The sequence below is a fragment of the Megalopta genalis genome, chromosome 7 (genome assembly GCF_051020955.1).
Source record: "Megalopta genalis isolate 19385.01 chromosome 7, iyMegGena1_principal, whole genome shotgun sequence".
NCBI lineage: Eukaryota > Metazoa > Arthropoda > Insecta > Hymenoptera > Halictidae > Megalopta > Megalopta genalis.
This window is the reverse complement of record NC_135019.1, coordinates 16,509,683-16,537,445: the sequence shown is the minus strand read 5'-3', so window position 1 is coordinate 16,537,445 and position 27,763 is coordinate 16,509,683. Positions and strand designations below refer to the sequence as shown.

Genomic DNA, 27,763 nt, shown 5'->3' with positions numbered 1-27,763 from the left:
TTGTCGGCCGAGGATACATGCTTTTTATTCGACGGAGCACAATGTATAATAATAACGATACGTTCGATTCAGTCTTATGTACAAATATAACCGCGAGGGAGGAGTTTTTTTTTTTTTTTAGGTTCGATATATTTTCGAGAGCGGAGGACGCAAGCGGAAAAGGCGGGAATCTTCTCGCGCGCGAGTAATTGCCTTAAAATAAACAGCTGGAGATACCTGGAAAGCTTCGAACGGTGGGTGACGAGTCGAACTGTGTCGCTCGTCCCGCTACCAACGCGCGACTCGATCCGCGCGGGACTACGCGTATATTACAACATGACGCTTTTATCCTAAATGAGGAGATCCGGTTCTGTCGCTCGCGCTCTGTCGGCGCGCCGATCAACGGCAGGTGTTGATCGTCTTCTTGTCCAGGCAAGTGTTGCAGGTGACCTCGCAGCACCACCGGAACCTGCACTCGCAGTTCACCTTCTCCTTGACGATCCGGGTGTCGTAGCCTCTGCCGCAGCAGAGCAGCTCGCAGCCGTCGACGCCCGGGCTGGTCGAGTTGCAGCGGCGACCCTGGGTGCCCAGCGAGCCGGTCTTCCGGTTCAGCTTGCAGAAGTCCGGCGAGTCCTCGCTGTAGATCAGGTCGAACCGATCCGGCGGCTTGATGGTCGGCCCCTCCGTGATGAAGCTGTGCCCGTCGTTGCTCGGGATCACCTTGGCCGCGCCGTCGAACGACTCCTTCAGCCGGTTGCCGACGTCGCGGAACGGCGGCATCTTCCGCCAACACGTGCGCACCGTGCACGAGCCCGAGAGCCCGTGGCACTTGCACTCCGTCCTCATGAAGTCCCGCACCGCCTGCCAACCAAAACCAAGAGAGTCCTTCAACTTGTCACCTTCGCCTTGTCGCTCGCCCGAGGAACCGCGAGCCGAGTGCTGCCTACCAGACGACCGGCGTCGTTGTTGTGCAGCTTCACCAGCGTCTTGATGTCGCTGCGCTTCCTGTACGGCGCGTCCATGAACTCCCGCGACTTTTTGAACCCGAACTTCACGTTGTCCCCGCACCCGCCCCACTCCCAGTCACCCTCGGTCGGCAGGCTCTTCTGGATCTCCGGGGTCGGGATGAATTTGCCGAAGCGGTTACCTGCGCACAGGGATCAGAGACTCGCGAGGTCTGTTGCGTCGTTACCGGGAGCGGATTTCAGACCTTGTGGTCATTTTGTGGAACATGGATTGTACGAGAATGTTATACTTGCTTTTCGAAAAATGTGTTCGAATTTTATGAAAACGGTGTAAGAAACTGTACATGTAAAATCGCGAGTTTTCCTACGTTCTGTGGGGTCAAAACGACTCATCTCGGCATATAAACTTGGTATGTAAAACTGTATGGCACTATACGCCTCTACAGGGTGTCCCAAAAATGTCTCGCAATCCGAGAATGGGAGGTTCCCGAGGTAATTTGAAGTAAGTTTGTCCTTGGCGAAAATGCAATCCACGGCTTTGTTTAAGAGTTATTAACGAAAAAGAGTGACCAATGAAAGGTGAGATATGCTGGCGCAAGGCGGCCGAGCCAATGAGCGGAACTAGGCTTCATGCGCTCATTGGCTCGGCTGCCAAGCGCTAGGCGAGCTCGCCTCTCATTGGTCAGTGTTTTTCCTTAATAACTCGTAAACAAAGCGGCAGATTGCATTTTCGCGAAGGAAAAAGTTACTTAGAATGACCTCAACTAACCCATATTTCCGTATTGCGAGACATTTTTAGGACACCCTGTAGAGACGTATAGTGCCATAAAGTTTTACATCGAAACGATAAAAAAGAGAAAAATGTTTTACAAAATTAATTATTTGCACGTTTTAGAAAAAGTTATACAAAATTTCAGAAAACAAAATGTTCTGAGAATGAATAATGATTATAATTATAAATCATTTTAACCCTCGTTGGTAGATCCAGTGTTAAGGGGGTATTCCAGCGTGAACCTATGAAAATATCGATCTCTTTGTTTTGCATTTTCTTGAAGAATATGCAGTTTCAAAAATACGCCTACGGAATTTAAAGACTGAATTCTTAAAGTTAACAAAAATATAGCGAGTATGGTATTCGTAACGTGAACAATCGACATTGGTATACAAAAAAACATTAATACGAGAATACTGGAACACCCCCTTTTTGATACTGGAATATCCGCTTCATAGAACGGGTAGCGAGAGCATACGATCGGTATTATGGTAGTAGTTGTAGATAGAGTAGTAGTCGTAGAGACACCGAGCCATGGTCTTACGGCTACTATCATAATACTGTTACAGCGTCTTGTCCAAATCAAGTCGCTGTAATGTGAAACTGCCCTGTTCTGAACAACTCCTTCAAAAATAATAGAAGATAGGGGTTGCCACGGAAGAGTGTTACCAACGGACAATCGAAGAGTCGACATCGGACTGTCGAACGAGCAACATTTCAAATTGAAAGATCTGAATTGTAATTGTATCGAGTTGTGTTGTAGTTTATATATATTGTAAATAAAATGCCGCGACGCGAGAGAAACGGAGTAATTCGCAACAATACTATCTACTATCGTATACTCTCGCTACCCGTTCTACAAAGGGGGTATTCCAGTATCAAAAAGGGGGTGTTCCAGTGTTCCCGTATTAATGTTTTTTTGTATACCAATGTCAATTTAATGTAATACTTCTCGCGGGTACATTCGAGTGCAGGAGTCTTACCTTTCGACGTCATCTTGTCGCAGGAGCACTCGACGAGGTGGCCCATGGTGCAGGCCCTGGTGACGGCGTAGGTGACGCCGGCCGCGGTGATGGCGTTCACGAAGCCTGTCTCCCTGGTATCTGGAAACAGAGAAAGAGAGAGAGTCGAACCGTGAAGATAACGCAACGAATCGGACCAAGGGGACAATCCGGACGTCGTCCAGGAGGAGGAAGGTCTCGTACGGGGCGGGAGACGATTGCCGAGAGGAGAGCCGAGAGGACCGCGGCGACGGGTTTCGGTGGCGTGTGTATTCGGTTTCACCTGTCACGTCTCCACTCCATCATTAGGCGGACAAAACACGGCGGAGTTCCACCCCTTTTCAAAACGGCAGATTACTACCGCATCCGTGCAGCGGCTCCATGTCCCTCCCCCCCTCTCTATCTCCGACACCCATTGTCTCTCACCTGCCCGGGCATCCGGGTTTTGCAAATCCTCTCGAAACCTTTTTTTCCACTTCCGCGTGTCCAGGACTCTCGGACTCGTCTCTTTCTCTCTCTCTCTCTCTCTTGCTCGCTCGCTCGCTGCTCGTTTCGAGAGGTTTTCTGTCCCGCCCCGCGTCGCAGATTCGCTCGAGTTCGCGTCGCTCGCCTCGCTCTCGCGACAGATAGAATCTTGCGGGGCCCGGATTAACTTATAATCGTAACGCGGAATGCGGGGCCAATTACGGGAAACGGAGGGAGGCCGCGCCGCAGACCCGCCGCACCCGGCTTCGAGTATCGCGAGCAGATCTGCCGGTCTCGGGGGAGCGATCGAATCGAAACGAAGCGAAGCGAAGCGTTTCCGCGCCGACTCGCCGAGAGAGGCGAGTGCCGGCCGAACGAGGCGCGGCGAAACGCGGCGAGCCGCGAAGCAATTATCCGTTTCGAAAACGCTCCGGCGGAAACCAGTCGGGCATACTAATGTCGCGGATCAAAGCACGCGACGCGGAATCTCGGGCGACATCGCGCGGTGGAAACGCGACGGAAAAAATCTTGGAAGCAGCCTGACCGAAGAGGAGCGCCGAAACCGGAGGGGGAGGGCGGGGGGGACGGGCGCGAGAACTCGGGTAGGGGTTACACGTACGCGTTAAGTCTGGTTCTTCGGTGGTTCCCATGGATTCCAGGCGGGTATCTTCGGCGCGGATCGACGCACGGCCCGACGGACGGCCGGCCGGACGGACGGACGAACGAACCAACGAACGAACCAACGAACGAACCAACGAACGAACGAACGTACAGACGGAACGAGGAGACGCAGGCCGAGAGAGAAGCAGCCTGCCACCGCCCGCGTATCTTCCGATGCATCGCCTCACCTTTCAGTGCGTATTTAAACGATACGATAGTTTTATACGAGCGATCTGATATCGAGGTTCGAGAGCGAAAGCCTCCGTTTGCCCGCCGCTGTTTCTGCCGTTTCTCCGAGTTTGTGTTCGCCGGGCCTGCTCGCCGCGTCCCTCGCCTTCACGTTCCCCCTTTCCGATCGCGATCGCGATCGCGTTCCCCTCGTTCCCGCGCGACTTCTCCATCGATCTTTCGACGCGACGAAATCGTCCGATCTCCCCGGGCGTTCGGCCCCGTGAATATGAGACAAGGCGATCGCGAGTCCGATCGATCATTAGCAGAAGAGCCCCCGTTCGTCTTTCCGGCCGCGGGAGAAGAAAGGAGGAGCGGACCGTGTGTTTGTTTCCTCGCGCGATGCCGATTCGACGAGTATCGCGACGGTTATTCGACGCCGATTCGGTGCCGGCCATCAGACGCGTTGAAACTCGTCTCGCGATCGGTACGCCGTCCTCCTGTGCAAAGAGTCCTCTCGGTACCGAAGCGATGCGATGCGATGCGATGCGATGCGGCGAGGCGCGGCGCGGCGCGGCGCGTCTCGGCGGTTGCATTCGCAGCGAAGAAAAGGTAAAAGAGCGTGGTCGAGGGGTCGGGGAATGTTCGAGGTGGAGAGAGGCAGCAGGTAATATAAATCACTTCGAATCAATTAGACACGAGGGATCGCGAGCCGATGATCTTGCAGTGCCGGGCTGCCAGGTGCACGGACCGCGGCCATCGTCTCGGGTCGCCTCGACGGCTCAGCCAATTATCAGCATTCCGGGGCATTATCCTCGGAGCGAGAGTTACGCCGTGTTTAATTGCGAGTGTTCTTCTTCTCCTTCTTCTTCTTCTTCCTCCTCTCCGTTCCTCTCCGCTTCTTCCATTCTTGCGTCGCCCCTGATTTTCGCGTTTACTCGCGAACCGACGCGCAACGCGACGTCCGAGGCTCGCGCGTCGTCGCGCCGTCTCCCGAGAGGGAACGAGCGTTGATCGCGCTTCCGTTCGCCGATCCGCGCGATCTTTCTTGCTCGATTCGCCCACCGAACTTTCGGTCGCCGTAGGAAATACCGTCCCGCCTTAAACGGCGCACGTTTCACAGGTGCGCGCGTCTTCTAGGCCGATATCGCCTTAGAAAATTGCGGAATCGCGGGGAGACATTGGACGCGCGTTGATTTATGGAATTTTCGCGCGACGAGCCGAGGAGATCGCCGACGAGCGAGCGAGCGAGCGAGCGAGTTCGTGGGCCCTGGTGTGCGCGCAGCCTCGAGAGCACTCCGTCGTAAATCGCGCGGTGATTAATCGGTCCGTGGGATTATGTAAGCGTGTAATTTGCGACGACGAGGTGCATCGTGCCGCCATTGTAGGAATTATGTCGCCGGGCCGGCCGATCGACGCGGCCAGATACCATCGATCGGTCTTGTCGAGTGATTTGTTTGGCCGGCTCGCGATTTATCGCGGTGGATCCGCCGATTCGTGCGCAATAGATCGCGCTCGGTCGACCGGTGCATCGATCGGCCGGCGTCCGTAAATCGGCTCGCGGCCGTTTCGCGTCGACCCTTTTCGAGACGAGACGAGACGAATCAAATCGAATTGAATCGAATCGAATCGAATCGAATTGTATCGAAGACTGGACCCCGTGTTACCCGATCTGCTCTAATTGCGAATAGATCCGTTGGTCCGAAAGGATCGTCGGGGGGAAGGAGGACCGGAGAGCGCGGAACCGAGGGCATAAATTGCGGGCTGCGTTCGTAAATAAAGAGAAGAATATGGAACGCGAGGATAGCGGGCAGTAGGAGAGAGAGAGAGAGAGAGAGAGAGAGAGAGAGAGAGAGAGAGAAGGAGTGAGAGAGAGGGAGATATGCGTTTAGTTAACCCCCGTGTATAGCAGATAGTACGAGAGAAACCTCTCCAATAAATACAGCGAGAACGGACGCATGAATGCCGGCAAAAATCGCCCAATGACCAATTGCGGCAACGGCCACTCGCCTTTTCTCGAGATTCCGCGAGATTTTTGAGCGGCGCGGTATCACCGCTGGATTCTCTTCTCTCGCAGGAATTTCTCCTCGGTCTCCCGGCTCTCTTTCTCCCTCTTCCTCTCCCCTTTCCCTGTCTCCGGCCGGTCGACACCCGTCGTCCCGCGTGCTCTTTGCCAGCCGAAGCAGCCCGGACTCTCGAAGATACCACGGTAATTACGGCGGATCCTCTCTCTATCCGTCCGTTCCGTTTCTCTTCGTTCCTCTTTTCTTCGGGCATCACGACACGGGGCGCATCTAGACCGAGTCGCGGGGAATTCGCCGGGAAAACGCGATTCGAGCGGAGGCCAGACCTCTCGAGGAGATACGAGGCGGCGGTAGAGCGGATCGTAGCGGAGCCGGGGGGAGGGCGAGGGGGCTCTCTCCTGTGTGCACGGACCACGTTGAAACGCAGAACGCAGAACGCAAAAGATATGGAAGTTCTCGTTTTCTCTCCCTCCCGGTGTTCCTCTTGCTCCGCGGCGTTCCCTTCGGCGACTCGTGAAATCGAGCGAGCATTCAAATGTCACCGGCGACCGGCCAGAGTCTAACAGAATAACAGATCTGTCCCCGGCATTCCGCTCTCCTCTTCTTCTCTCTCTCTCTCTCTCGGCCTCTCCTCTTCTCCTTTCACCCTTTCTCCGATTCTCCCGATGGAAGTTAAAGCCACGGTAGCCGAGATACAATAAACGCACGGGACATTAAACTGTTTGCTATTGTCAATCCTTTGTGGGGGAATACCGGCCGCGCATCTCCACGGTGCATCGTCGGGTACAGTCCCCGGGAAAAGTATCAAGACGCTACGGAACGGACGGACGGCTATTTAAAGCCGATCGGGACGGCGAACGGTAACACGCCGACGGTTTCCCGAAAACCGAGGGGCGTGTTAGCGCCGTCGTAAATTGGGAACGCGTATCGGTATGCGACCCGTGAACACCCGGACAATGGCGACGCGTCAAGACGGTGAAAAGGTGAAAAAGAGTCGAACGAACGAACGAACGAACGAACGAACGACCGAAAAGGCTACGGGTTCTAGCTGACACTGGACTCCGGGGGACTGTTTAGTCATGGACAATTTCCTTCCTGCCGTGGACTCCGACGAGTCCTCTGCCACGACGCGTCTCGCTTCGAAGCGAGAAAAATTCAGGTTTCCCTTTTCAGCCCGGAAGACACGCTTCCCCCATAATCGGCGCTCATGGCCCGCGTATTGTTGTTTCCTGCGGCGAGGGTGTCGACGAGCCGGCCACCGTTTTCGCTGCTGGAGTGCCACGGATAAATCGGCAGAAATTGCCTCGCCGAACTTCACTCGGGGAGGCCTGCCTTCTTCCCCCCCCCCCCCCCACCTCGACGACGCGCACCGTGTCAATTGAGTTTCGCGCGATTCCTCGAATCGGCCAGGAGGCAGGGACCGTTAGGAACACATTCTCGAAGACGAAAGCCTCGATTCCGCTGGAAGCTTCGCAGGGACGAGAAAGAAAGAAATCGCGACACGAACCGATCGACCGCGCGACGTGTGTGGCAATCCCTCGGCTGTCGGTTTCCAGCTCGTGGAAAACGCGTCGGCGAGCCCACGAATATTCGAGGCGAGAGAGAGCGAGAGAGAGAGAGAGAGAGAGAAGGAGGGAGAGAGAGAGAGGAGGCGTCCGAGACGGATCCGCGTCCTTTACGGAGCGCATTAGTTAGCACCGGTTCGCGAGGCGACAAAACACTTAGCGCCGTGGCGCTAAATCGGTTTTAGCTCGCTGATTATCGTACCGGCCGCTCGCCTCTCCTCCGGGCCCGTTCGAGCACCGAAACAGCGGCGCAAACTTTGTACGGTTCGATGGGCTCTGGTTGCGGTGGAAAACGATCGGATCGCGAGCCCCGCGGTCCGGACACGCCGGGGCTCCGTCGTAAGTTATCGAGTTTACTGGAAGATTCCAGCGACGCGGGATCGGGGATCCGATGAGATATTCAGGAGTGAGTTTTTACGAGCCGGTGACGCCGCTCGCTGCGCTCTTGCCGCCAAATAATTAGCCTCCGATTTAGTAGCGATTCCATTTAACTCGCCACTCCCACCCTATTACCGATAAACGCGAACCCTGCGGTTCGAAGCGGTTCGGGAACCGAGGCTGCACATCCCACGGGACCACCTTGGTCGAAAGCGTGGTTTATTAAGCGTAAACCGTCCTCTTTATTCCCACGAGAGCTACCGAGCCGTCGCCGGTGCTTCCCGGCTTCCCGCGTTCGCTACAGATTCCGGGGGCGTTAATCGGTTCATCGGTCGATCGCTCGAATCGCTCGAATCGCTTAATCGCTTAATCGATATCGCCCGGAGAATTGGGGCTTTGAAGATTTTTTCGAGTTTCGTTTCGATTCGCTCGGCCGTTTGCGAATCGAATAGACCGCGCGGCAATTAGCTCGAATAAAATAATCGTGAGAACGTATTCGCATCGGACGAATCGGCATCTCGCGCGAGACCGAGCTCGAGTTTATTAACGAGCCAAGGTGAGCATCGTCGTTTAGAGCCGTGGTACGACGGTCGGACACGAGTTTTCGAGGCGATCCGGGAAAAGTTAGACACGGAGCTTCCGAACCGGTCGTTCACCCGACCGTCTCGCCCGGAGGCCACCGATACACGTCGGTGGTCGAATTGTTCCCCCGGAGCTTGACTTCGACTTCTTTCGATCGGCGGAGAGGACAGAAGTAAAAGCAATTTGTTGATTACGTGGTCGCGGAAGACCACGAAATTACCATTCTCTTCGATTCTGCCCGGACGGGCGTGGACCGTACGAACGCGGAGGTTTCGACGGAGGTTTCGACGGAGCGGATCGCACACCAGCCGCTAGCCGCGTGACAGCACAATAAATTCCTTCCTCCTTTCGTTTCCCCCTAGGTAGCTCTTTCCACGGGTTTTGACGCCCGTGTTCCTCTTATCGCGACACGCGGCACCCCTCAATTAAGAGGTGCTGCTCGTCCACGAATGTTCTACCAGTCCAACCTCGGATCTTCCTCCGAACTCGGACCACACAGCGGGAGCTACCTGCGCGGCTAACCTATCGGCCGGATCGCGCCCATAAAAATTAAACGTCGCCAGATAAATAAACGTCAATCGAGAATTAAGATAGGCGCCGCCGGTAGCGTGCCCCCTCGGTTCTCCTCGCCTTTTCCCTCTGTGTCCTCGCCCGTTAGGAATTTTTCCTCGGTTCGATCCTTTCAGCCCCGACAGAGACTTCGACCAGGCTCCCACGAATCTGTCCATCTACCCCGTGTGCCGAGATTCGAGCGACGGTATTCGAAATTCGTCCGACGATACGCCGAAAAACCGCGGGTTTCGTCCTACGCGGGGCCGAGAGCGTCGATTAACCTTTTAGGTACGGCTGAATTCTGCGCGAGGCTATTTCTCTGGATGGCAGAGTCTGATGTGTACTGAACAGAGTCTGATACTGTATATACAGGGTGTCCCAAACATGTCTCGCAATCCGAAAGTGGCGGGTTCCTCGGGCCATTTGAAGCAACTTTTTCCTTTACAAAAATTTTATACGAGGCACCATTAACGAGTTATTAACGAAAAACAGTGACCAATGAGAGGCGAGCTCGGCTGGCGCGAGGCGATCGAGCCAATGAGCGGAACTGGGCTTCGCGCACTGGTTGGCTGGGCCGCCTCGCGGCAGCCGTACTCGATTCTTATTGGTCACTGTTTTTCGTTAATAACTCGTTAACGGTGCCTCGGAGACAATTTTTGTAAAAGAAGAAGTTGCTTCAAATGATCCGAGGAGTCCGCCATTTCCGGATTCCGAGACATTTTTGGGACACCCTGTAGACTGTTGTAAATCGATGTGAAGACAAAAGAAGTGTGAAACAATGCATGTGAAGACGATTATTTGGTTCAAACGATGAGCGAGTGAGCTACTAGAGCAAGAGAGATGACATCCGCGAAAGTCACTATAGTGGCGTGTCGTTTTGAAAGATGATATCTGCGGAAGCCACTGTAATGACGCGTCGGGCCTAAAAGATTAACCTTTTAGGTACGGCTGAATTCTGCGCGAGTACAGAGTCTGATACTGTATGTATTCCGTCTGTATATTGTTAACATTGTTGTAAATCGATGTGAAGACAAAATAAGTGTGAAACAATGCGTACGAAGACGATTATTTAACCTTTTAGGTACGGCTGAATTCTGCGTGGGGCTATTTCTCTGGACGGCATAGTCTGATATGTACTGTACAGAGTGTCTGTATATTCTGTCTGTATATTGTTAAGATACAGTTATATTGTTAACAGTTATATTGTTAAGATAAGTCTGTATATTGTAAATCGATGTGAAGACAAAAGAAGTGAGAAACAATGCGTACGAAGACGATTATTTGATTCAAACGATGACCGAGTGAGCTACTAGAGCAGGGGTGTCAAACTCAAAAGTTAACTTGGGCCAAATAAACAATGCTTAACTTTAGGTGGGCCGCAAAAAAAAAATCAATGTTCATAGAAACAAATATTTTTATTTTGACTAGTACATTGTAATAAACGTATATAAAGTTAAATTATTGTTTGCGTCCTGATACTTGACATCTCTTCTCTGATACTATCTTTCCTATTTCGGGAGAAATTTTATTGGCCGAGACTATTTCTATTTTATTTTTACTTTGCGTCGGATATATTGACTGGGCCGCAAAAATGTTCATCTCGGGCCGCGAGTTTGACACCCCTGTACCAGAGTAAGCCACTATAGTGGCGCGTCGTTCAGAGAGGTGACATCCGCTGAAGTCACTATGGTGGCGTGTCGTGCCTAAAAGGTTAATTCAAACGGTGAGCGAGTGAGCTACTAGAGCGAGCCGCTATAGTTGCGCGTCGTGCCTAAAGGGTTAAGCGATCCTCCGGAATTATTTGCAAATACGCAGGGGCGTTCGCGCGTTCGCGACCCCCGCGAACACAATGCCGTGTTTGCTGGCCCGACGTCGCCGAGGGTGGCCCAAAAACTCGTATATTTTTCTTGCGGCGGACTTCCCAGGGCGAGGCTGTCTTCGCCCGGAGTAGCAGATAAATGACGACGTCCGGGATTGTCACCCGAAACGACCGGTTAACACATCGTCGCTCCTGTCATCGATCCACGCCGGACAATAACGCATCCGAGGCCGCCGGTCGAGATTTATGTACCTGCCGTTCAACCTTTTTTTCCCCCGAACCGAGCACCGAAACCGAGCGACTACCGTTCCGATGGCCCGGAAAGCCTCGGAGCTTTCCCGACGGAAAGCGAAGCGAGCGCGAACCGACCGATCGGCTAATTACAACGGAGCCGATGTTACGCGCGCGACAGGCACGTTTACGATTACAAGGGAATCGCGCGGGGAAAATCGGTAGCAACGGAAGCTTGTTGGTCGTTTACGACGCAGCCGCCGCGAGGAACTTTACGATTCCCATACGAAGCATAATATAATCGGACTTTGTCGTCTTTACGGCGTGGTATCGTTTTTGTGGGATGGGGGGAGCTCGTAAGCGCCAGGTGGAACGCAAATTAGAGTCCCGTCGGTCCGGTCGGAAGACTCGTCTGCGCGTCCCGCCGGGTCCCGCCGGGTCCCGCCGCGTCCCGCAGCGACGAGCCGCGTCGAACCGCGTGTGCGGTATCGGAATCCGATTCCGCGAATTCCATGGTACGGCGGAAAGATCGCGCGCAGCAAATATTAAACCGGGGTTGCGTCGGGGGAGGGAGGGGGGCGGGCGAGAGGGCCGGGGTTAATTAATCCCGGCGCGGCTCTAGAGAGAGAGAGAGAGAGAGAGAGAGAGAGAGAGAGAGAGAGAGAGAGAGACGGCCAAGAGAGTCCGGTCGTGAAATAATACGACGAACCGTATCGCCAGGAATCTCGGAGAGCGGGAGAGAGGAGCGGCGATCGTCAGGCATCGCCGACAGTGTCGGATATAATTCGATCATCGATCGTCCATCGTGGAATCCACGCGTCGGTGCGATGGTGGTTGTGGGCAGCTCGGCCCTTGGCCCGCCGACGAATCGCATCGGGTCCGCGCAACAACCACGATCGACAGGATCGATGGTAATCTCGCGATCCTGGCTAACGGGGGATGTCGAAAAGGGAGCTGAAGAGACAACGGGGGTCGGGGGACGGGGGGCCGAGAGACCAGAGAACGAACGGCGCAAGAGAAGAAGACGAGACGAGACGAGACGAGACGGAACGGTCCTCGAGGACAGGACTTGTCCGGCAATGAAGCCTTTAATTAAGGGAACATATTGCCACTAATATCCGACGGACAGTGTCAATCTGTCAAGCTACCAAAAGGCACCGATCTGATAGCGGAACCTAGAGAGCAGTTCGGCCTATTGGACACGCTGTCTTCGATTTAGTTGTCGTGCTCGATCACCCGGAATTAATACATCGGACGGGTAACTAAGCGAGCCACGCGGACAGGTTCGTTCTCCTTCTCGTTCTGGCTCGGAACGCGCGCTAATCCAGCCGCGTGAGAATCTTGCCTCGCGCAACAACCCGAGTTCGATCGCTCGATCGATTTGTTCCATTTACCGTCACGAAATTCTAACCGGCCAACAGGGGGGCGGGGGAAGAGATCGTTTCGATTCCGAGAAAATCGTTCGCTCGGGATTACGCTTTTTTCGCGAGCGCTCCCGGCGCTTCCCGGCACGGTAGACGTTCGTCGAGGGGACAATTCGTCTTGCCGTAAAGTCTACCGTGATAATTGAACGTATCTTGCGAAATGGAACGCCCCCCGCGCCGGAGTCGCCGTGGAAAAAAGGAAGAACGACCGAAAAGCGGCGCGTTTGCGCCGCCTACGGATCCCGAAGGGCGAGGCGACACGCGATCCTACGGCCGCGACGATGTCGATGCGTGTACGCGAACGATTCTCGAAATCGTTGGGACCGATCGATCGTATTGCGCAACCAACAACAGCCGCCGTTCGGGATTCGCTAGCAAGGACGCCGATACACGATCGACCGCGATTCGTCTCGAGTCTCGAATAGAGCGATCAATGTCAAGGCGAAGCTCGAGAGCGAAACGGGCCCCGCGGAGAATCTCTTCCGGAGGCAATTCGTCCGGTCGTCTGCGGTCTCATTGCAATAAAAGCACTGTCCGGAATTAGAATCTGCATTTTTTTCCAGTGGATACGTCGATATAAAGCGACATTGCTTAACAGGCGGACGACAGCTTTGCAACCTTGTTCGTATGTCACGCGTCGCGTACGTTCTACGGTCTTTTAAATCTTTTCGTTTTCTCGTGTAATTTAGACCGATACAGTAATGCCTCTCTAATTGACGCTCAGATTGTCCACAAAAATGGAGAATTTTCGAAGAGGGGATGCGATTATTCGAGCCTTGCGGTTCGTTTTCACAGTTACGAATTGTCGAGAAATGTAAAAACGAGCTGCAAGGCTCGAGTAATCGTATCTCTTCTTCCCAAATTGTTCATTTCTGTGTGCAATCTGAGCACGAATTCGAGAGAAATTACTATACTACCCTCCGTCAAGATTGCCCCCAAGCTGCGCAAAACTCGAGATGCGTTCTCGATTTATCGGGGCTAGAGATAGCATTCTCTGTCAAGATCGTCCGGAAGATACGGAAACTGCTCCGGCGCGGAAAGTCTCTGCTCGAAAAGTCTCTAAAGAATCTTGCGGAATGTTTTTAACTGTAAAAACGAGCCACAAGGTTATAATCGTGTCAACCCTTCTCAAACTGTCCATTTTTGTGCGCAATCTGAGCGCGAATTAGAGTGAAATTACTGTACTACCCTCCGCCAAGATTGTCCGCAAGCTGCGCAAAACTCGAGATGCGTTTCATTCTCAGTTTATCGAGACTGGTGATACAGTAATGTCTCTCTAATTGACGCTTAGATTGTAGACAAAAATGGACAATTTGGGAAGAAGCGATACGATTATTCGAGCTTTGTGGTTTGTTTTTATAGTAACGAATTGTCAACGATTACAAAAACGAGCCGCAAGTCTCGAATAATCGTATCTCCTCTTCCTAAATTATCCAATTTAGTGGACAATCTGAGCGTCAGTAAGAGAGACATTACTGTACTTCGATAAATAAATAAATCGATTTACGGAATAGCGAGTAATCCTCCAGACACATCATGCATTGATTTCCAGAGCAACGATGCTTTTTCTCCTCTTCAAGCCTTCTTTCTATTTTACCGGCGTTAAAAATAACGATCCTTTCCGTCCTACCTGTACACTTGCCAATAATTTTAGCACTAAGTTGCCGGTATTATCCCTTATCACTCCAAGAATTTTATAGGACGCTGGAGCGCTGGCTTAAAGCTTGGCAGCATTACTACCAGTTGGAGCGATAAGGGTTAATAGCAACCTATTCGGATTACAAGTGCGTAGACGCTTATTCTCTTAATTATTTCAGCCCCGTGGTTTACATCCATCAAAATTATCTTTCTACATTTTTACCACTTTTTCTTTATCGCGTACTCGCGCGTTATCACCGTGCTTGTTTCGCTTCGATTCGTTTCGTTCCGCGCGTTGTTTTTGTTTTCGCTATTTAAAATACAACAAATAAGTTAATAGGTCGCTAATAGGTCGTTAGTAGGATCGCAGAGAATCGAAACGAAGTACAGCAATGTCTCCATAATTGACGCATAGATTATGCAGGAAAATGGACATTTTCGGAAGAGGAGATACGATTATTCGATCCTTGCGGCTCGTTTTTATAGTTGTTGACAATCGGTGACCGTACAAATAGAGCCACGAGGCTCGTACAATCGTATCTCCTCTTCCAAAATCGTCCATTTTTGTGGACAATCCGAGCGTCGATTAGAGAGACATTATTGTAATCCACATCGGTGGAAACTCTAACCGCTCGCGAACTCGAACCGTTCGCACGTTGTCACGGTATTCTCGTCACTCACCCCTCAGCAGAATCTTCCTCAGGGACCTTCTGATCGTGGTGCAGTTCCACCTGCGATTCCGAAACTGATACTGACACTCCTTGGTCCCGACCTGCACGCCCCTCGCGATCTCCTTGAGCAACGAGGGCTCTTTGCGACAGATCTCGGCCATCTTGCCCTTCAGCCTCCTGGTTTTCTTGCAGATGAGCATCGGGTCCATCACCAGCTGATTGCCAACGGTCCTGGAATCAGATCGCGGCCGATCGTCATTTAGGTGGTTTCGGTGGTTCGATCGTGGAAACGTTTTTCCGAGGGGGTGGGGGAGGGAGGCGCTGTCGAATCGGATCGAAGCCCCCCCTGAAAGCCCCGGGGGGGGGGGGTGGCCCGGGGGACGGAATAGGTAAAGAGTAACAAAAGGGACTCGGACACGGCGCGGCCATTACGGTAATTAAATCTCTGAAGCCATTGTACTCGTGACAGGCAACCAGCAAAGAACTATCCAGAAACGGACGCGCGGCGGACCTCGCCGATGCAAGAAAGAAGCGTTTCGACGGCCAGCAAAAAGAGAAATCGGAGTCGAAGGGAATCGCGGACACGGTGGGAACCGCGAGTTCTCTCCTTCGGGACCAGAAAGAAGAAGAAGAGCAAGAAGAACAGGGACGAACGAAGGATCGAGACCGGGATCCGGACGTAAAAACGTCCGAGAACCGGCAGAAGAAGAGGACCCGTGTACCGATCGGAAGAAGAGAAACGATACGAGACGAGTCGAGACGAGACGGGTCGAGACGAGACGAGACGAGACGGGACGAGACGAAACGAAAGGAAAGGGGAAATGTCGAAGAGAAGGCAGATGGAAAGGATAGGGGGCGGGAAGACAGTCCGAGCGACCTTCGTTACGAAACGTTAATTAAGATCATTAGTTCTGCGTCGGTTGGATGCCGGGGCGCGTACACAACGGCCTCTCGGGAATGCAACGACCTTAATGGCAATAATTCCGTTAAGGACGGTTGCTCGCGCCCGTGTACGACGCTGGTTGCGGCCAGCGACGGCTCTGCCGCTTTTCGTTCCGCACGAACCGCGACCAGAACAGGAACAACAGAAGGAACAAGAACACCGAGAAGAAAGAGGAGAAGTCCGTGGTAATACGGCCGGCGAGGCGGAGAGTCCTGCGCCGGTGACATCGTCATTTGGGCGAGGATTCTTCGCCGTGAACGGCGACTGGAACAGCGAGGACAAGAACGTCGGATACGCGGACAAGAATCTCGCGAGAAGCTCGCGAGAATCTCGCGAGAAACTCTCGCGAACCGGGGATCGGGACGGTAAGCTGTGGCCGCTTGCGAGCCGCGGCTCGCCTCTTAACCTTTTAGGCACGACACGCCACTATAATGGCTTTCGCGGATGTCATCTTTCAGAACGACACGCCACTATAGTGGCTTTCGCGGATGTCATCTATCTGGACGACGCGCCACTATAGTGGCTTGCTCTAGTAGCTCACTCGCTCATCGTTTGAATCAAATAATCGTCTTCATATCACATTGTCTCACGCTTCTTTTATCTTCACATCGATTTACAACAGTCTACAGGGTGTCCCAAAAATGTCTCGCAATCCGGAAATGGCGGGTTCCTCGGATCATTTGAAGCAACTTCTTCTTTTACAAAAATTGTCTCCGAGGCACCGTTAACGAGTTATTAACGAAAAACAGTGACCAATAAGAATCGAGTACGGCTGACGCGAGGCGGCCCAGACGACCAGCGCACGAAGCCCAGTTCCGCTCATAGGCTCGATCGCCTCGCGCCAGCCGAGCTTGCCTCTCATTGGTCACTGTTTTTCGTTAATAACTCGTTAACGGTGCCTCGTAGAAAATTTGTGTAAAGGAAGAAGTTGCTTCAAATGGCCCGAGGAACACGCCATTTTCGGATTGCGAAACATTTTTGGGACACCCTGTATATACAGACACAGAATATACAGTATCAAACTCTGTACAGTACATATCAGAATTTACCGTCCAGGGAAATAGCCTCGCGCAGAATTCAGCCGTACCTAAAAGGTTAACCGAAAAAACCCTGAACGCTTCTCGGTGTCTCCCCGTTCTCCGTGTCTCCGGGTCTCGTTCGACGACGGAATATGATGCGCGCAACGTCTCGCGGGACCATCCGGTGATCCCGCGTCCCGTCCAACAACGGCCGGCAAAAACTTGGACATTCCGCCCACGAGCAGACCGGAACCGGACACGGTCGGGCCCCATCATCGATTCTCGAAAAAGTCGGCACGCCGGGCTCTCGGAACCCGCGTGGGAACTCTCCTCCGCCGCGAAGTCGAAAGTTGCGAAAGAGACTCGATCCTCTTATCTCGGTGCTAACGAACGAGGAACTAGCGCGAGCTAAAAATAGCGAATTTCTCCGGCGGTCCCGAGAGAGGCCGGAGAGCCGGCGGCGGCCGCGAGGAGGAGGAAAGTCGTTCTCCTGTTTTTCGACGGTGGCCGGGGCAACAATGCGACAAAACGACGCGGTGAAACCGGAAAGGTGGAAAAAGAGCGGAGGAGCCCCGCCGCGGTGACACTGTCCCGATCTTACGGTTCAAAGGATGACAGCCGAGGAATATTTGCTTTGGCTCTTTAACGAGCGCGCGGCTAGCTGGCCCTCTCCTAACGCAAATAAACCGGGCCGATCCGCGCGGTCCGCCCCGATACGCCGCGCGCCGGTCTCGCAACAAGTAACGTTACGACGTTATTAGTGCGAACGCGTCTCTCGTCTCCCGACCGATCGGCTCGTTCGCGGGCTATTAATACCGGATCGTCGGTTCGATGGAGTTGGAGTGGTCAAGAACTCGGCCTCGGCGACTCGCGGGGCTCGCCTCGCGGGAGAACTTGCTCGAGAGTCGATGAAATTCGGGGAATCTGGAAGAGGATCGATACCGGACGCGGTGTTCGCCGCCTGGCTCCGAGGGGGAGGAACGGGGAAGAAGGAAGAAGGAAGAGGGAAAGGAGGAGAAGGGGTTGGTGGAGAGTTGGTCCGCGTACGCGCATGCAAGAAAAGAACTCGAGGATGGACACGTCGTCGCGAACGAAAAGCGTGGAGAGGCCGGTTAGGGCGGTCGACTTATTTATTGCCTCATTAGACGCACTCACTTTGCTCGAAGGCAGCTCCACGCTGTCTGCTCGGATAGACAGTGACGAGAGAGCAAACGTAGCTGGCCTCGCTCGGCTCGTCGCCGCGTCGGTTCGTACATGCTAGGATGCCTCGGAACCTCCGAGCCTCGAAGCCTCGAAGCCTCGATGCCTCGGAGACCGTCGAGCGAGAGAAAGAAAGAGTGAAAGAGAGAGAGGGAGAGAGAGAGCGACGCTCTCTCGACAGAGAGCGCGAGAAAAAGGGGAACGGACCGTCCCCTGGCTGCCGAAAGAACCCCGAAGAAGAAGGCATGGGACGAGGAACGCGAGCAGCAGGACGAGCAGAAGAGGAACGCGAGCTGGCTCGGTCCATCGTCGAATTCCTCGAATATCTCGCACCGTCCGGACGAGACCCTTCCCTATCGAGGATACGAAGGAAACGCGAAGGAAATCGGGAACCTCCGTGCACGGGGACCGAGGGATCGACCGTTCCTATCGATTCGTCGGCCACGCTAATTTCTCTTCCCCCGTTGATCTCTGCCCCCATCGGCGAAGGAATTCGTCAAGCGAAGGGGCACGGGAACGGCGGAGGAGGGGAAACTCGGGGTGGAAAAAGAAGTATGTACAGCGAGCGGAAGTCGAAAGTCACAACAGGGATCGTGCCGGCTAAATATGCGCACTTAATCTAAATCATCCTCTTGTTGCTCTGCCGCGCGTTGAGCAGCCACGCGACAGAAGGCACGAACGAAACGGAAAGAAAGCAACGAGACGGCCGCTTCTGCCTTCGCCTTCCGCTCCTTCGAGCTTTCTCCGAGCGGATGCTAGCGTTCCGTGGCTGCCGATAAAACCGTCTTTTCCATGAAATCGAAACGATATCGAGAAAGTGCGAGACGCGATCGGCGGCGCGCGCGTAAAAAACAGGCCGGCGCGACTCGGAATGTCCGTACAAATTCGCGGCGAGGGTTTAGCTCGCGGCCGCGAGTTTAGATCGCGTTTCGGCTCGTCCTTTCCCAAAGAACATTCAGGAATTCGTGACTCGAGATTGCTCCGCCGTGGCTCGCGATCGCTCGAGCGTAAGAACGGAGGCTTTCGCGACGAGATCGATCGGCGGTTTCCGTTTCCACGCTGTATCCGGGGCGCCGCAGCGCTTCGCCGATTATTCGAGGCACGCGGCTTGATGAAATCCAATCGAACCGAACGCATCGCCTAATACAATTAGAGCGGAAAGCCTGAATAGCGCGGCATCTTAAAATTCCGAGGGTTGCGCAACGATCTCGAATTCTTTCGCGGTGAACGTTGAAACCCGCGAGGAACCCGCGGATCCTTCATCGTGCCGATATCTCGATATCTCGAATATCTCGCCGCGATCGGGCTAGAGCCGTCGGCGAAGAGAAGATTGAATAGCGTGGGGGAGAGGCTGCGTGGGCGGCTCGCGGTTCGTGCGTGTCGTCGCGCTTCGTTTCTGATACGCGTGTCATTGCCAATTGGCGGCGTATTTCCAGCCAGCTGTGACCGTGACAAATCGGACGTTTAGCGCGTCGCCTCGCAAACGTTTCGACGGTTCGACGGGACAATTCGTTTCGGGCTTACATACATGTATATCGATCGATCCGGCCACCGCCGCGGCGGCGGCGTCGGCGGATGGAACGACAAGTGGCCGCCGGATTGGAAACGGCGCGCGGTGAAACGGCGCGAGGCTGAACCGACGATGAACTCCTACGGCCAGGCCGTATTTCCCGGCTCGTGTAAAGCCTCCGGGAACCGTGCTCAGAATCTCGGTAATGTTGTCGGTCGTGCGGTAAATCAGAGCCGGACAAAATTATTTCTGTCTTGCAAGTTGGGGATCGAGATGTCGCGGTCGAGGATGATGGAGTGCGCGCGTGACTCCGAGAGCCGGCCACTAAATTTATCGCTCCGTCCGCGTAGATCGAATCGAAGCGGACGCGGGATTACGCTATCCGCTCGATTTCGAGGATTGCGAGAGAGAGAGAGAGGAACGAGTTCCGGGGGAAGTTCGACGCCGACGGGACGTTGCGGCGCGAAAGAAAGAAATTGTTCGCGTTCGCAGGATACGGCACTCCCGGCACCGCCGAGAAGCGCGAGCATTCGCGACCGCGTGCGGGTAAACCCGCGTGCGAGATGGTACTGATCGTCGGCGGAACGGTCGAGCAACGTTCGCGCCGAAAATAAGCATCGCGAGTCCGAGGCTGACCGAAATACGCGCCGTATCGGGAGCAAACTGGCTCGGGCCGCGCGGCCCGCGGACATCCTAGGTGCACATCGAAGGGTGTCACGGTGCCACGGAGCGAACCGCGCGGTTTCGGCGATTCGGTTGTGCAACGTTCGAGGCTGCAAACTCTGGCCGATCGATGCGAAACGCGTGACCTCGCGTCGCACGGTCTGGCCGGTCTTATGATTATGACTGTACACGCCGCGGGAAAGAAACGGAAAGGCCAGGTGAGAGAGCGAGAAAGAGGCGAGGGAGAGCGAGAGAGAGAGCGCATCGGGTGGGAGTATCGGGTTGTCCAACCAGCGAGAAGGTAGCCGTGGACTGCCCACCGCGGCTCATTGGCCGACTTCGCGACCCGACCGAACCTTATCGTATTATCGGCAACTGGTCGTTACGATACCGCCGCCGAGCGACGGTCGCCGGTCGCCTTTTTCCACCTGCGATCCCCCGAACAGGTTGCCGGTCTATCCCGGCCGAGCGAAGGGAACGCGAGCAGAGGAGCCGGCGGATTCGCAAATGTTAACGATCGAACGATGACCGCCGGCTCTCCACGGCGAATTCGGAGGACGTGACGGACCGCGTAAGAATGCGCTCGGAACAGCTCCGATCCACCGTCCCGGACTCTCGACTTTCGTGTTTCAAGACGGATCGCGGTTTAACCGGCGCGAAACGGAGACAGAGAGAGAGAGAGAGAGAGAGAGAGAGAGAGAGAGAGAGAGAGGGAGAGAGAAACGGCGAAGCGGGACAGCGCGGAAGCTGGAGAAAAAGAGACGAAACGGGGCTGCTGCCGACTTACAAATTATACGCGCCCGACGAGATTTACGGTGACGCTCCGAGCGAGACCATTGTCCATCCTCGCTGGCTCGCTTCTTTGCCTCTTTACTCGTTCGCTCGTTCGGTCCTCTTTGTTCTTTCCCGTGGATCGTACGGATCCGGCCGCGCGCGTCTCTCGGCCAAGATTTGCGGAGCAACCAGCGAAACGAGGGGAATGAGAATAGGATAGTATTCGTCGCGAAAAAACCGGGGAATCTCGGTTGAGAGAGAGATAGAGAGAGAGAGTGCGGAAGATTGGAGGAGAGGAAGAGAGAGAATCCGGTTCCGATCGAGTAATCGGCCCTCGAATTCGGACGGAGGAGGCCCGCGAACGATCGATAAACCGTCTCACGGACGTCGCGACGTCGCCGCCGGAAAAAATAAAAAATCGAGAAACGCTCGCGAGAAAGGTTCCTCGAACCCGCTTAAATACCTGTTAAATACCTGTCGTCGAAACAAACCACGAACGTTCTAATAGATTTATCAAACACTCGGTCGTGTGGTCGACGCGGACAGGTAGGTGGGCGAGGCGCGACGGTACACCGGCGACTGCGCGCAGAAATCCCCTTTAAATCGTTGACAAATATTTGCTCGACCTTTGGGAGAGACCTCCGTCACCTTTCGGCCCCCAGCGTTCACAGAGTTTCGCCGGTTTTTACCTGCGCGAGTCGAGACGATCCGCGCGAAAACGAGTTTCTCGAAGAAAATCCACGCCGAAAACGCGTTCGTCGAACGCGAACTCGAGAGACGAGGCGGCGAGTACGAGGACGAGGTACGATCGGTGGAGAACGTTTACGAGGCTCGGCTCGTCTCTGGATGCTGGAACCTTGGATGGCAGGGCAAGCGATAACGGTCTATCGTCGTACAAATATTTACGCAATAAACGCGGGCACGCATCGCGCGGCTCGAGCTACCGAATAATTTACTGTTCCCCGAGATACCTAGCGAGCAACAGGCGACGAGTAGCAGTCACGAGGCGAGAGCGTCGCTCGGCGGCCACGGATCCGCGGTTCGCCGAGATTTCGCGAACCGCCGGGATCGCGAACCGTCCCCGGACGAGCACGGGGACGGACAGCGGCAAGATTTCCCGGCGACGCGACGTAACACGAGCAATTTAACCGGGGAGAAATGAAATCGTAAATCCCGGGACAGGTTACTCACGGGGGAGAGCAACAGTAACTACCAAAGGTGGATTTATGGCGTCATTAATCATTCCGCGTGCCCGTAACGCGCCGCGTAATTGATAACCCAGATGACGCACTTCGGAACTGGAGCACTCGTTAGTTCGTCACGTTTGGAAAGTACCGACGTTAACCGCTCCCGCGGACCGACCGTTTCCCGCGCGCGCGTAATTACCCGCGTAAGAGTGTAACGTTCGCGATTACAGCGACGCGACGCGCTCGCGTTACCGGACGGACCGCCGCGGCTCGAGCGCGGTGTTAACTATCGCGAGGAGAAAGAAGTCCGCCGTCGCGACGGTAGAAACGGGACGCGATCGACGAGATCCGGCGGGAGTGATTTCGTCGGAAGTGAAATACGTACCAGAACGAGCCGGCGATTGGGGTGACGAGAAGGAGGCAGACCGCCACGAGAACGAGGCGCATCTCCATCCCCTCCGCCCCGCGGAGCAGCTTCTCGACGATCGCCGATTGTTTCCTTCCTCCGGCGATTCTGGGTGTCGTCGGGCACCGGACGCGGGGTGCGATCGGCGCCGATCTTCCGAGAAATCGAAACGCTGCGTCGGCGCGGCTGCGTCGGATTCCTGACCTACGGGCGAACCGTCGAACGACGCGCGGCGAGTCGGCGAGTTCGATCGCGCGGCTTCTTTACGGAAATGTCCGAGAGACGGTGCGTCCTCCTCCTCGTGCGTCTCGTAGGAGAAATTCTTTATCGAGCACCCGATCTCCTCGACCGTTCACTCTCGACTACTTTCTCGTATCTGGTCTTTGCTTCTGTCGACACTTCACCGAAGCACGATCGTGTTCTTCTTCTTCTTCTTCTTCTTCTTCTTCTTCTTCTTCTTCTTCTTCTTCTTCCTCTTCTTCTTCTTCGTCCTTCTCCTCCTCCTCCTCCTCTTGCTGCTCTTCCTCTTCCTCCTCTTGCTGCCGATGCCGATGCTGCTGCTGCTGCTGCTGCTGCTGAGGCTGCTGCTGCTGGCGATGTTCCTCGACGTGGTCGCAGCCCTCTTCTTCCTTCACCTCCACCGCCTGGTCTTCTTCCACGACTTTTTCTGCGGCTGTTAGCGGCCTCGGGATAGCGCCGATCAAAGGGAAACAGCCTCTTTGAAACACGCTGGCGGATATAAATATTGAGTGCGTCGAATCTTCATGATCTCCGCTTTCCGGACTACCGCGAAACCATTGGAAAAACAAGCAAGTTGTACGGTCTGTTTTGCAAGCCGGCTCGTAATCCGCCGCCGCCGCCGCCGCCGCCGCCGTAATGGATTGCAAATGGCCGCTGTCGCGACGACCGATCAACCAGCAGCCGGAAGGAAGGCGAGCCTCTCTCTCTCTCTCTCTCTCTGTTCTTCCGGTTTCGTTCCCCCTTCCCTGGTTAATTTTCCCGTTCCGCCGTCTCCACTTTTTCCCGCGGTTTTCCAACCCCCTCCGCGACTCGCAGTCCCCCGACTCGCGATCCCGAAACTCGCGATTCCGTCGACCCGGTTCCCCGTTCGTCCCGGTTCTCGATCTCGATCTCGAGCGCGGCCGGCCCGACGCGGTCCGAATCTAGGAAGCTGCCGTTTTCTTCCGGCGGGGACAAAAACTCGTCGCGTTCCTGCCAGAACTACGTCACCACGAACTTTGAGTGTTGCCTTACCCCCACCAGAAATGTACCGAGCAGAGTAGAGAACATCTGCCCCACCATTCGCCTCGGTTCTCGCTGCCTCTTCCTCGTCCTCTTCGTTCTCTTCCTCGTGGTGTTCCTCGTCTAGAATCGTTTTATTTTTCCGCCGCCGCCGCCGATTCTCCTACCCCCGGGCCGCGACCGTGTTCCTCTACGACACCACCGTTAGCACGTTCACTGCACCATCGACGTCGACGTCGACGTCAGCCTCACCACCGTCGCGGCGTCGGGCTCGGTCCACGAGACGCGACGACATACCCCCGTCGCCGCGCGAACCGGATCTCGAGCCGATCGAACACGGGATCGAGAACGCGGAGGCAGATTTTCTTTTCCCAGGACGGTGCGAGAAGGGCTGAACGGGGACGAACGTGAGGAGAAACCGAGAGAGAAAGAGACAGAGGAAGAGAGAGAGAGAGAGAGAGAGAGAGAGAGAGAGAGGAAATTGGGACGGAACGGAGAAGAACCAAGGTGGAAATCGGCGAATGCCGGGGAAGGGGCGCGAAGAGGATCGGAAGGAGAGGAAGCAGCGAGGCGGTAAGGACGAGAGGGCGAAAGGGTGAGAGAAGGGTGAAGGAAGAAGGTCGAAAAGCTCGCGCGGCGTGGCGCGATCGTGCGGAGGTGGAAAGCAGAGTCGATGGTAGGGGAGAGGAGAGGAGAATCGTTGGTCCGTGATCGGCGACGAGGCTCCCGGTCGGAGCGAACCGTACGAGACTGTTGCGGACTAGGCAGGTGAGCGCCGCTCGGCGGCAACGAGACGCAACCGAGCCCCTCTTTTCCTCTTTTAACTCTCCGTAGAACCTCTCGGCTCGGCTCCTCTCCGCTTCGAAACCTGCCGCCGAGAAAGAGAGAGAGAGAGAGAGCAAGAGAGAGAGAGAGAGAGAGAGAGAGAGAGAGAGAGAGAGATCGCGGAGGGAGGACTCTCGGTCGCACCGCTATCGTTTTCTTTTCTCGACCTTTCTTCAGCTCCGCGAGCGAAATGCCGCGATTTAAGACGATTAGCCCGGACCCACCCCCCGCTCCGACGCTTCCTCGTCTTCCTCTCGAGGGGCTCCTCCGAAGGGCTCGAAGGTCCCTGCACACGCATGGCCGAGCAAATCCTTTCGAGGACCGTCCGAGGATCCAGCCTCCTTTTCCTCGTGGCGAGCGCCACCTCGGCGGGCCGATATCGGTTACAATGACATTCTGCTCGCACCCTGCAATTCGATCCTAAACTCGGTAGCGCATCGTCCTCTTGGTCGTTCTGCCCCCCCCCCCCCTCCTCCTATTCCTGTCGGTTCTGCGGAGCACGAGCGCGAGAGCCAGCCTTTCGCCAGGAACGCTTCTCCAACCTGATCTCTCTCCCTGGTCTTCACCTGGTCTCCCTCCGATCGTGCCGGAGCCGAGGCGGGGTACACGGTACACGGTACACGGTACACGGCGGAGGCGCATCGTACAGGGCTATCGAGGGCTTAAGCTATCGGCGTGTGGCTCGCTACATCCTTTTCATCTCCGCCGCCACGACGTGGCCGCGGCTGCTTCGAGAGCCCAACCCGACGATCGGCCCGATCCACCAGAGTACATCTCCTTTTCGGAAACCGCATCGATACCACCGGGGTGGCGAGGATCCTCGTCCGCGATCCACGCAGGCATCGTCACCAGGAAGTTGCCTCCCTACCGGTTTGCCGGCCGACTAGTCCTCCTTCGTTCGCCGTCCTGCCCCAGATAGAAGCGAGACGGATCGAGAGTGACCTAATTGCCGGATCTCGTTCTATGGGTCAATTGCTTCGTTGACCGAGAGAAAGAAAGATAGAGGGAGAGAGAGAGAAAGAAAGAAAGAAGATGGCCTCGATGTCGCGATCGTTCTCCGTTAGTTCGCGGAATCAGAAACCGTTCCATTCCACGGTTCCGCGGTAGCAAAACGGATGGAAGCCGCGGCTTTCCCGAGGATCGATTCCGAGGATCCGCCGCCGACAAAGCGCGCGGGTCGTGCGAGGATGGGGCCAGCGATAACAACGACGATGAAAAGAACCAGGAAAAGAAAAGGCGAGGAAGAGCGACGGTAAAAGGAGTTGTCTGGTCGTGGTCGTATCATTACCGTCGAATCCTACCTCGAGGAGCGAGGAGAGTTTAGTGCAGCGCGGCGGCGGCGGCGGCGGCGGCGGAGGGAGGCCGTGTGGAAGGAGACCGACAAACAGCTCGCAGGGGGAAGGACGAGGATGGGACGAGCATCGGAAGAACGAGGAGAGTAGTAGGAGGAAGAGCGAAGGTGCCCGGAGTGCAAGGGGGTCAGCGGGGGTCCGTATTACAGCTCATTTAGCAGCGGGGTCCTGTGCCCCTTCGGCGGCTCGAGAGATCCTCTCGGATCGGACCAGACCCGTGGACCTACGGCAAAGACGAGTTCGTTTCGTTCCCATAGACTCGAATCCTAATCGGAATCCGAATTCGAATTTCGCTGCAGCCACCGGGTTCCTTCGACCGCGGCGATCGTTCTCCCATCGCCGCGTTTGCACGGCTGAAACAGCGAGAGCCGCGTTTCGCGGTAGCTCGACCATTAATCGTACCATTGGCCGGTCGATTGACCGGCAATTTTTATTCCACGATTATTGACATTTCATTTGATTTCTTTTTTATTCGTAAACTCTCGAAGTATTCGTCGCTTTGCATAGACTAATCGAATAAATGCGGAGTTTTATTTTTATTCGACGATTATTGATATTTCATTTAATTCTTTTTTATTCGTAAACTCAAAGTATTCACCGCTTTGCATAGACTAGTCGAATAAATGCGGATTTTTATTTTTATTCGACGATATATTATATATATATATTGACATTTCATTTACGTTTTTTTTATTCGTAAACTCGAAGTATTTGTCGTTTTGCATAGACTAATCGAATAAATGGGGATTTTTATTTTTATTCGACGATTATTGATATTTCATTTAATTTCTTTTTTATTCGTAAACTCGAAGTATTCTTCGCTTTGCATAGACTAATTGAATAAATGCGGGAGTTGCAATGTTGTTGAAACAGATCTGCAAAATACGTGCAACGGAACGCCAAGTAGGTCAGTTATTTTGCAGTAATTACGGACGTAGAAATCGACAGCACGTAGAGGAGTAGAACTGATCATTCAAAGAGAGGTAATAAATCAGCAGTCGCTCTTCTGGATTTTAAAGACGAAAGGTCGGATCGATGGATAATTGGGTCGTGATCGGTATGATGCATCGGGGCACCGGACTTAAAAGCCGCGAATTTCAAGAACGCTTGCAATTATGCCGAAGTTACGATAAATACTCGTACCGGAAACCACGAAACAAATGTTGTCGATTCGGGCTTTGCGTACCAATGCAATGATCCAAGTAAATTCGATCCTGCAACCTTCGCAAGGCACCGCGTGCCAGCGACTCCTGACGCTCGGTACGGTTAGTGTTAAAATAGCGAGCAGAAGAGGCGAGCAGAAACGCGAAAAAAAGAGTGGAAATGGGAATGGGTAGGAGCTGCGCGGGGAATGAGAAGGAGAACGGGAGGAAGACGGAGACGGAGGTGGAGGAGGAAGCGAGGACGTTACCGAGTTGTGACCAACACAGACACGGAATAGCCAGTAATTTATGGGTGAGACTAATTACCGGGGAATGCCGCTCCTCCGACTCTCCTGTGGTCCTAAGGCCGCGCGTCTCTCTCTCCCCCAGACCAGTTTTCAGGGACTAGCCGTGCTTCGTTTAGCCCACCTTCGACTCGGTTCGTTGTTGCGCCTCGTCCCTCCCCTTTCGATCTCCCATTTTCATCGTGGTCGATACCGATTTCCCCGAGCGGGGTCTGCTCGCAGGGGGAACGAACGGATGGTAGCGGGATGGTAGCTGCGGGCCGCCTCGGAGGATCCGTCCCAGTCAGGTGGTCGCCACCGC

At 54.5% G+C, this 27,763-nt stretch overlaps 1 protein-coding gene across 1 annotated transcript; it reads right to left on the bottom strand.

Moving 5' to 3' along the window:
* Positions 1-24,584, bottom strand: LOC117221804 (protein Wnt-6). The gene is made up of 5 exons (XM_033473036.2): positions 22,576-24,584; positions 14,905-15,125; positions 2,700-2,819; positions 927-1,126; positions 1-840 (listed from the first exon to the last, which is right to left on the bottom strand). Exons 1-5 carry the CDS (start codon positions 22,641-22,643, stop codon positions 379-381), a joined length of 1,071 nt encoding a protein of 356 aa, XP_033328927.1. The 5' UTR covers positions 22,644-24,584; the 3' UTR covers positions 1-378.
* Between the last annotated feature and the right edge of the window lie 3,179 nt (positions 24,585-27,763).